The sequence below is a fragment of the Hippoglossus stenolepis genome, chromosome 17 (assembly GCF_022539355.2).
Source record: "Hippoglossus stenolepis isolate QCI-W04-F060 chromosome 17, HSTE1.2, whole genome shotgun sequence".
NCBI lineage: Eukaryota > Metazoa > Chordata > Actinopteri > Pleuronectiformes > Pleuronectidae > Hippoglossus > Hippoglossus stenolepis.
This window is the reverse complement of record NC_061499.1, coordinates 13,760,788-13,771,196: the sequence shown is the minus strand read 5'-3', so window position 1 is coordinate 13,771,196 and position 10,409 is coordinate 13,760,788. Positions and strand designations below refer to the sequence as shown.

The following is a 10,409-nucleotide window of genomic DNA, read 5'->3' as shown; positions in this document are numbered from 1 at the left end:
ATGAAGATGTTACAATAAACTCATGAGAATGTTTTGTGATTCAAATAAACTTTATTGACTTTGCGTCCAGATGTCAAAGGGCATGCAGATACAGGCTTCTGAATCCAAAATTGTTCTTTTTTTGTTTGTTTTCCTTTTTCCTCAGTTTGGTTCCATTTTCTTACAAAACTACGTGCACCTTAAGTAATCAATTCTGCAGCGTACAAACCACAAAAATACCAGTTTTACATTATCAAATACTGCACATAGAAAACATTTACAAAGCACAGGTATAAAATTACAGCTCCCTTTTTTTCTTCTTTGCCATAAACAGCAACAACTTCTCCTCAGACAGTCTGCTACACTTTGCCCTTTGAAACGTACTCTGAACACTCCGCAGTGGAAAGGTTAAGGCCAGTTAAGAAAAGACAACCATTCATCTACCAACACCAGCAAATGTTTTGACGCTTCCTTCTGTCTTTACATTGGATTCCAAGGTATCAATCTCCTTTTGTGTGCTTGGAAATATAATGGCAGTGCATTAAATATAATCAAAACCCTTCGGAGACTGACTTGTTGGGGGATCCATATCAATGTTGTGCTTTGCTGGGCTTGATAAGATAAAGGTTGTCTTGACAGTGGGGAGGGGGACGCTACAGTGGCCTTCATGTCGTCTGACAGACATCTAAAAGAACAGAATGGCTACTCAGGAAGCTTGTGCTGTGATCACCGACATGTAGAGACGCGGATGAAGACAAACCCGACGTATTCAGCGGCTAAAAACTCCCAATTTGTCCCACAACTCAGCAGTGATGTCTGTTTTTGTTCTCTGCGACACCTGCTACATTGGTAAACAGACATTTGGAATGCATGCTTCATTAGAAAAATTTAAAGAAATATATAAATTGAAGCTCATGGGAACTATCATAGGAATAGCAAGTTATTATTCATAATGCATTGCATGCTCTGTTGAGTCTGAATTGCTTGTGGTGCTTGCAAATGTGATTTGAGCGAATATCCTCTTTGTCCTCAGCCGACAGTGGCACCACATCACCAGCTCTATAAGGAACCAGAAAGAGGCTGAAGACAAGAGTGAGGGGCCCCCAGCAAACAGTGAGGGGGCCACAGCCGATGGTTATTGCCAGAAGAACTAGGCTAAAGTCCATGCTACTTAAAGATACAGCATATTTGTTTTGCATGACATTTGGATTCTCTAATAACGTGATACTGGGTCAAACTAACATCATCATCATCCTTGTTGTCGTGTTACATGTTATTATCTGAATTATTAATCATCGTTATCATACCATCGGGAAGATTAAATACAAGAAAATCATCAGAGGAACCATGCGGCAAACATTTTCTAGTTCAAAGTACAAAAATCAGACCAGCTCCATCTGATCGATAGATTAGTCAATAAGTTATCGGTGCGGGGGGGGGGGCAGCAATCCCTTTTTTTTTTTTTTACTCGAAACCCGTTGTGGCGATTTAAATAAATAAAGGAAATGCATTTCGCCAGACAGAAGTCATGCTCGTTTCAACCTCAGAGCTGCTCTCTTTAAATGAACACGCAGAGAATAAGACTTAAACAGTGCAGTACAAGTAAGAGGGGAGGGGGCTGCCTGAACAGACGCAGGTGACGTCCCCTGGAAAGACTTCGAAGAGACAGTATAGCAAAGAAAGATGACGAAAAAACTATTAAAATTATACTCAGCTCTGGTGTAAGGATTAAGAAATACATTCGTAAAACTATACATATACACAGATATATAACTTCAGTACAATAGTTCAAGCAAAATACATTTGTCAAAACTTTCAGTTGTGTGCTACAATAGTGAAGCAATGTCTCCTACACAAAGTAAGGCCATTGTAAACTGACAAGCCCTCATTTTCCCCTAAAGTCTAAAGGCAGGTTTTGCCCGCAGCGCCTCTCCCGACTCTTCTTCCTACGTTCTCCGAATAATACCACTCTTCTTACAAAAATAAAATACATCTTCGACATAGCGCTCAAGAGACGACTCGGGGGGTTGATTGAAGATGCATTAGTTAAGTTTTGCACTCGGGACTGAAAGGAATGTTCGATGTGGGTCTTTACGGGGGACAAGCGAGTGTTGTGGGTTTTACATTCCAAACATCATCCAGACTTTTACATTCAAATCTCAGCTGAGCCACGTTTAAACTCGAGCTGAATCCAACTGTGCCGAGCTCTACGTGCTCCAATAAACTGCTCCGAACGCTTCAGACCATCAACCAACCTGCTTTCGTGCATCTACCTTCCCATTTGAAATAAAATAAAAATACCTAAGCATCATTTAGCTACAATGAAAACTCTCCAACCACCTACAGTTCTTTAACTCACTCAAAACAGTAGAGTATGTGCAGCACAAGTGTTACACTGAAAAGACACCAACTTCAGTGAGGCACAGCTACAGAAATGAATTAGGTTTGTTCAAATTAAGGTTAACAGGTTATATAAACACAATTGATAACTTTAATTTGAAATTAATAATTTAAATGTGTTACCAATTGTAGTAAGTTTATTTTAAGTGTATGACCATGTTGTGATAAAATGTTATAGTCAATTTTCTAATCTATGTTAAATGCCATAAAAAGATAATAATGATGTAATGCTCATATCTTCTCCTAAATAAATATCTACACTTTTTAAATCTCTCGCTCACATGTTGCTGGCTCGCTGCTCATTATGCATATATGCAAAAGATCTACACTTCACTACACCCACACTACACTTAGAAGAAAAGGCAATATTTCAACTTGTCCTTTTGGTTGCAGGGATAAAAAAAGGATCTGGACGAAATTTGGCAGATCCGCTGTCTATAAATACACCTCTCATAGGATAATTATACATCACTTTGAATCGTCCCTTCTCCTATAACCAGATCTGAGAGTGTTTCTTGGGGTTACCCGACACAGCAAAGGGACACAGACGGTCTCGTACAAGCTTCAGAAATCACATTGCAAAAAATATCGACAGTTTTTTCATAGCTTTCCAAGGACTAAACATTGAGCAGAGATGTTCTACAGGTTTAAAAATTACTTTTAGGTATTTTTAAACGTTATGTTCTTTCCATTTCCAACCCTTCTTTTTGTGATCACAAAATCTGCGCACCGAAGAGAGTGTGGGCAAATACCAAGAGTATAAGTCCTGATTTTTACATCATGCCAGCTGTCCACAGAAAAATAGATCAATACAAATCAATAAGGTACATGAAATTACTTCATATACATGACCATACAAGTACAGATCCAGCAAGGAAATTGGAACCCAGACTTTGTTGGTTCTTTTAAGAAAAATAAAAGGTTATATACGTGATGGGGGGGGGTCTAAAATGACCATCACGCTCACCCCCAAAATATTCAAGAATACCAGAGATCCCCTTTTTCCAATGTTCAAAGAGCGCTGAAATGTGAATTCTGTTGGTCTGAGGAGCCGAGAAGACGAAATGCCTCGGACTTTCCCTTTTTTGCCTAACAACGAACAGAGGAAGGACAGTTGTTAGCAGACGACAGAATATATGGTTGCGATAAAAACCAAACGCGAGCTCTTAAAAAACTCACACACACACAAAAGCTTTTCATAGGGTGTAGCTTGAGACTGTCAGCTCTCATGACGTTGCTGAAACACGACAGCCTTTCCTGTCTCTATCCGTGTACAAGGTTTGGTGTTGGTCTCGAGACAGATTCAAAACACAGACAGGTATAAATACTCTTAAAGAAAACAGTAAATGCAACAGCTCAGTTTGTCCGTCAGTGAAGACTCAACCATTGCACATTTAACTAAAACAGCCAACAGGTCAGTGATACCTTTGTTGAGAAAGACATTTGTGGGTTAGAACTATTTCAAAACCTGTCATTTTATTTCTCCTTTGAAAACTCACATTTTAAATCAACACTATGCAACTTTTCCCCTTAAAACAGCAGCTTTGAAATTAGTTTGAAGGTTCACTAACTTGGACTAGAAAGAACAGTGCCACCTTAATTCCCACTCCTCACCCTTAACGTCTGTTCTTGCTCTATTTGAGTTTGGAAGAGACTTTTAGTTGCAGCTTAAGTTGCCAGAATCAGGCCTAGCAAGTCCAAGAGTAATACCGAACTGTTAGAAGAGAATTAGAAGTTATTAAGAACCAGCTTTTATGTGAAATATTCCGCAAGGAAAATGTTAAAATATGAAGAATACTTCCTGGTTCAGGAAGCTGTGGATCATGGGTAATATCCACCACTCAGTGTTTCAGTTCAGTGAGTGGGACGACGCAGTCAAAAACATTGATCCACTTTTTTTTCTTTACATAAAAACAACTTAATCACTCAGACATGGAACCCAACAGAATATCCCCCCCCCGTGTGGCTGCAGAGGTTGCAGTTGCTCAGTAAAGTTACACAGTGTTGCTTTAAGAATTAATGTAGATTTTTCTCAAAGCAGGTATTTCCTTTGCAATGAATCTCTTTGACAGCTCAGATTGAAGCGTTAACCAACAGTAAAATCCAATGCAACAGGCTTTACTGACCTGTTTCAGCTGTTTTAATTGGCCCTTATACTGCGACTCATTATAAACTTAAGTTACACTTTCGTGCTGGCGTTCGTTTCAAACAGAGATGATCAATGCAGTGTGACAAAATTCAAACAAATCATTTAAAAAGTGGTCAGCCACTGCAGGTTTATAATTAAAACATAATAAAAAGATTTACATTAAAGTGCCATTTTAAACACACGCTACCTGACTGGAAATAGAAAATAAGAACGTTTAAACACTGGTTAGTTTTGACATATTGTACCTGAAACAAGTAAAACTACCGTATATGGCAGGTTAACAATCACCCTGCTAGCAAAGTAATACTGGGGTGAATAGTCAGATATAAAAAAAAAAAAACATCTGGATTTAAAATACATTTAAAAAAGGTTCAGTTACAGTCAGTGTGACAGAGAGGAGTGACCAAAGAGAAGGTAAAGGTCGTAGGTGGTACCATTCATGTACGTGTCTTTGCCTGCGCTTGGATGTCTGGCTGTGATCTGACCAGACGCGGAGAGAGGCATGAGGCACGCTCGCCAGCCTGCCTGCCTCCTTCGTCCATCAGGAAGAGTGCGAAGAAAACAAAAAAGATGACGTCAAAACAGGGGAAATTAGCGGGAAAGTTCAAGTCTAGGTGCTGGTATACAGAGGGAGGGAGGGAGGGAGGGAGAGAGAGAGAGAGAGAGACTGTGGCACCCCCTGAATGTGGAGCACAAGAACCCCCGGGTGCCTCGAGGTACGACAGCCCTTCCCTCTCCAGGTGAAGGCAGGATCCGAAATTTGTTCCTCTGCGAATGTGTGGGCCGGCCGACTAATTTGTTCTCCTCTGCTGGAGATGGCGATGATGGCGCCCCTCCCTGTCACCGAAGCCCCATCATCCTTCTCCCTAACTCGGGTGCACACCCTTTTCGGGAGGGATCGCAAAGTAAAGTAGCACTATACTCCCATTACATTGGTCAAGGCAAGCTAAATAAAAAGAGATAAGCACTTTTAAAATGTCTCTACGAGGGTTGCAAGCAAACATGCAGAATGCAGCCGATACATACGTAAACACAAATAAGTATTTATCTATCTATTTATATATAATGTATATCTATATATAAACTCTGCCCTGTGAAAATTATAGAATAGCAGTGTTGCTACCTCACATAATAGCCATTATGTGAACATCCAAGCCTGCTGCCCAGGTATGCTTATGTGTTTGACCTGCTCTTCTCAACTCATGTGTGTAGAATGTATCTTCTTTTTTTTTGCATTACATCTAAGTCATAGACTCTGCTACATATCCATACTTTATATTGTATACTACTTCACCTACTACTTATAGGAATAACAACAATAACAATTGCTTTGGTTTTAAAAAATAAAGGTTTTTTTTTCTTAAGTTTGGCATAGAGAGTTTAGAAACTGGCATCGGGGTGGCCCTGGGATGAGTCATGCCACGGAGATCTGGTACGTAGGAATGCAGAACATGGCATCCGGTGGTTTGTTGTGTCATGGTGAGAAATGTTGAAATGACATGGGTGAAAAAATGCTACATGTTTCTGGTAAATTAGTTTTGTTCAACTGAGATCATCTAAAAATACTGATAATGTGGAGAATATGGCAAAAAAGTGGAATGTCAGCGTGTCAGTGTGTGTGTTCATGTCGATGAGATCAGTTATTATGTGCAGATGGGTATATATGTGTATGCCTACCTGTCTTGCACTTCAAATACAGTAGTTGTGTATATACAGTACGTGTGTCCGTGTCTGCATGACTCTGCCTGTGCCCGTGCATGTGGGGGAGGGGTTATACTGGGGTGTCTAGGTGCATGAGGGGCTGGTGGCGCTCTCCAGGGAGGACTGGGAGAGGCGTCTGGTGAGGGGTCCGATGCAGGGGTCTGCCAAGGAGGAGGTAGGGAAGAGCTTGTACCAGCCACTGACTGTGGCAGACAGGTCCAAGTCCTCCAGGAGGATCTGGGCCATTCCCATGAAGCACTTGTGGTCCATACGCCCGTAATCCCCCCACACTATTACCTACGGAGAAGAGGAAGCATGAGGACATACAGTACACACACAAATATAAGGATGCGCAATGCAATTCAGCACAACTCAGGGTCAACTCGTTTCTTTATTCAACTTGTACAAGACAAATTGAACAAGGAAATCGAAAGACGGAAACAGAGACAGGTCGCCTTCGAAGAAAAGGTTCTGGTTGTGAGGTGCGTCTTCCTTCGATGCAACAACAGTGCAGATAAACGAACAATAAGGTCACACCCATATACAATCATTAGCATATGTACAAGGAAGACAATGAAATTAGGCAATAACGAAAGGCAGGATGTCCCTTACCTGTAGGACCTTGCCCTGAGGACTCTCATCAAACAACAGAGCCTGCTGGTAGGTGGGGTCCAGATTCTTCTTCACTACTTTGGTTTTCTTCTTGGCCAAGCACGCTCCATTCTGCAGGACATACACCTTTACATATGTCGCTGCAGAAACAACACACACACACAAAAAATAGTAGAGTGAAGCTTGTGCATGGACGTCAGAGTCAGTGGAGTTTCTGAATAATGTCTGAACAATGAGTACTTGGGATGTTCTTGGAGCCGGGTTTAGGGATCAACCCTCTGGCCTGGTTGACCTCCACCTCCAGCTGCCCTCCTCTGTCCACCATGCCTACATGGACATCCCCTGTGGAGGGAAAACAAACCATCTCTAAAAAAACAGATCACAAGCTTGTAATAAGAGAAGAAAACCTTTGTTTGTAACAAGCTTGGTTGCAGTTGTTTGCATCTTCCGGCAGAGGGCGCCACAGAGCTGTAAATCTGCCTTTTATGAGTAAGATTGGTGGAGCAACACTTCTCTCTCTTCTGTCGTTTCTTATCAAGCAACGACCTTTGCATTACAGATTTATATCTCAAGCAAGAATAACTTCATCCGCGCTGAGTGAATACACTGGTGTTTTGGTATGCAGATCTACATATTAAAAATGTAACTCATCTTTCAATCGAAGAATATTCACATGCTCTTGTATTACAGATTTAATCATTTATTGTGGACTGATATGATGCTAAATCCGTGTTTTAATAAATGTAAACAAAACAAACGCATTTAAATGCAAGAGAACAAAGACAATTTCTATCACATTAATCGCACGGTTTTGAATCACACAAACACTAGAAGAGCAAAATGACACTGTTGCCAAACTCCTCCCCTACGGTATTTTTTCGGAACAGAATTAGCCTCCATGTACGTTGAAAAAACAAAAAACAAAACAATTTTGCTGTGGATTCCAGACAGACGGTATGTCACATATGATGTTAGCTTAAAATCTAACTTGCTAAGATGCTATTTCATTCACTTCAGTAGTTTGACGTTGTAGATGGTCAAACTGTGTAATTGTAGAATTTAAAATAAACTTGTTCAGCTAGTTCACCACTGTGAATTTCAATGTTGTATGTATCAATAGATATATTGATACCAACATAAACAATGTGCTTTAACAAGACAAAAGACAAAATTAGCCTTTCTCCCGGAGGCGTCTCTTTCCATCTGCAGAGAAAATGCATTTCTGTGTTGGGCACTAGGGGAAGGAGTCCATATACGAAATGGAATAACGGACACGAAACTAAACTGTGTGGAAACCAGGCGTGACTGACGAGGACAGATTAGTGCTGTCGGTCTCCATCGCTCTTGGCTTACCCATGGGGGGTGTAGCTAGTGTTTGCCGGCCTACGATCTGAGCGGGACCGAGTCCATCCAGGAAGTCACTGAACTGACTCTCGGGCCCCAGGCGCGTGGTAGGGAAGACAAACCTGAGGGGGTCAGAGCAGAATGATGTTAATGTGAGATGGATGGATACCGTGTATGGGTGGATGGATGAACTGCGGTCAGATACTCACGTTCCGTCAGAGCTGTTGGAGTTGGTGCTGCCGTCGGTTGAGTCCTTGCTGCCCTGCCGTGTCACTCGGTTCCTCATCTCCACGGCGATGCCGGTCTCCGTGCTTCGTCGGATGGTGCTGCGGAGCTTCTTCGTCCCGCCTTCTGAAAGCAACAAAAAAAACATGAAGAGGTCACAGCTCCATTATGTGTCTTTACTTCAGAAGGATAATCCACATAAGCATCATAATCAGAGGAAGTCATGGAGCTGCCTGATAAGGAACTCAGGTATTAAACAGGACCTGTGCCAGCATGATGAGGCTTTTACAAAGACCGGCTGTGTTGTGAAAAGATCTCAACCTCATCAGATATTCTCACATTATGCAGATATTCATATTTTAGTATATACAGTATTTCCTTAGTCAAAATGTATTAAGGTTCTCAGTCAGTTCCCAAAATGCTTCTTTAGTTTTCAAGTTTGTAAGTAACGTCTGAAATTAACAGTAGATGGAATGTTTTGGCCAAATGTTTTAATGTCTTTGAGACGATACAAGACCACAGAACCAAAGATATCTTCAATCTGAATGCGTAACACAAACTGTATTGTTCCCTCGTTGTTCAATACAGGACCTATTGTGTGGAGGTATAGGGAACATGTAGACAAATAACACTCATTGAATTTCCACATTGCAGACGGAGGCAATAAGACATGCAAATCAATCTGCTAATGTGAATCAACACTTTTTATCAAGTTATATACCCGAACATTTTATGTAGCTGAGCTCACTGTGAAAGTTCAAAGTTTTATAAACAATATGGAAATAAACAAAAACCAAACTAACATGTGAAAAATGTTTATGTTTGATATTGAGATTTTTTTGTTGTTGTTTATAATGAGTCACCTAAGCTACAGAACTTAAAGGATTGCCAATGAATTCTGTGTATAAAGGGTTATATATATATATATATATATATAGGCTATATTTGTTTGCTACCTTATTGCTATAGTTACATTTCTAGAGGAAATTGTTCATGTGTACCGAAGTAAACAGAATTAATAGATGAATTAACTATCAAGGATGTTTTCTTTTTTTTCTTTTCTAAATCTTATTCACTTACTAAGACCTTAATTCACTTCATAGTCTAAGTTGACTTGGCTCTGAGACAGGTAATTTCATTACTGGTAATGATGTTGGCAACACAATCAAGACAAATAAAAGTTGAAGTAGACAGGGGATAGAAATTCAAGTTTTAGAGAACCGGTCTCTCCCTTGTTTGTTTTGAAGCAAGCTCACTCAGGCGAGGAGACCATCGTACCTAATATCCACAGGGATGTTCCTGCACTTTTACAAAGTCTCTCCACTTCGCAGGTATTACTGCATCACATTTTAAACACAGAAAGCCCATTTAATGATGGATGCTGTGAGTAGGGGCCAACATGCCATCGGGCAGACCTTTGAGTCTGACTTGGGAAGCAGAAACATACACAAGTGGGCAGCTCGAGGATCTCTGCGAGCGTCTGGGAAGAAAGGCAGTCTGGAGGCTGAGCCCGGATGAGGGAGGCGGGGGAGGTATTTAGGCTTTACATCTCTGCTGACACCAGGAGAACAGTGCAAGCTGCACAGCCGCTAACCCCGGAAGCAGCTTTCAGGGCATCATCCCCGCGAATGACACGCTGTATGTCGCTGTATGTCGGCGTGCTGAGTTCGGAGTCGAGGGTGATTTGGGTTCAGGATGTGACACGTCAGGCCGTGCACTCACACAGTTTTTTAGCAGTCACCCCTTCCATCACCCCGTCTATCACCAACATCTCTGCCTCGCTCTCAGTGTTTTGTGAACATTACTCAGCGTTCTCGTGGTGCAAATTGGAATCGTGTCAGTGCGGGCCAACGTCTCATCATAGCTTTTCAGGGCACTTCACACACAAACTGGCTTTCTATAGATTATAAACAACTATCCCAAACTCCATTCTTCTTCTTTTTTTTTTATATTGGTAAAAAACAAAACAATACAATAGTGACTTGACAGATGCAACAAT

General features: G+C 41.1%; 1 protein-coding gene across 2 annotated transcripts in view; it reads right to left on the bottom strand.

The window, feature by feature from the left end:
* Window positions 1-31: 31 nt before the first annotated feature.
* rims3 (regulating synaptic membrane exocytosis 3) overlaps window positions 32-10,409 on the bottom strand; it is a 41,927-nt gene continuing 31,549 nt past the window's right edge. Inside the window, exons 3-7 of one of the 2 annotated variants that reach the window (XM_035183627.2) lie at window positions 8,395-8,536; window positions 8,195-8,307; window positions 7,082-7,183; window positions 6,842-6,981; window positions 32-6,526 (exon numbers count right to left, since the gene is read on the bottom strand). In XM_035183627.2, coding sequence (XP_035039518.1) covers window positions 6,314-6,526; window positions 6,842-6,981; window positions 7,082-7,183; window positions 8,195-8,307; window positions 8,395-8,536 — 710 coding nt within the window. In that variant the 3' untranslated portion in view covers window positions 32-6,313. The remainder of the gene's footprint in view (window positions 6,527-6,841; window positions 6,982-7,081; window positions 7,184-8,194; window positions 8,308-8,394; window positions 8,537-10,409) is intronic. The other variant, XM_035183628.2, reaches the window with a different exon arrangement.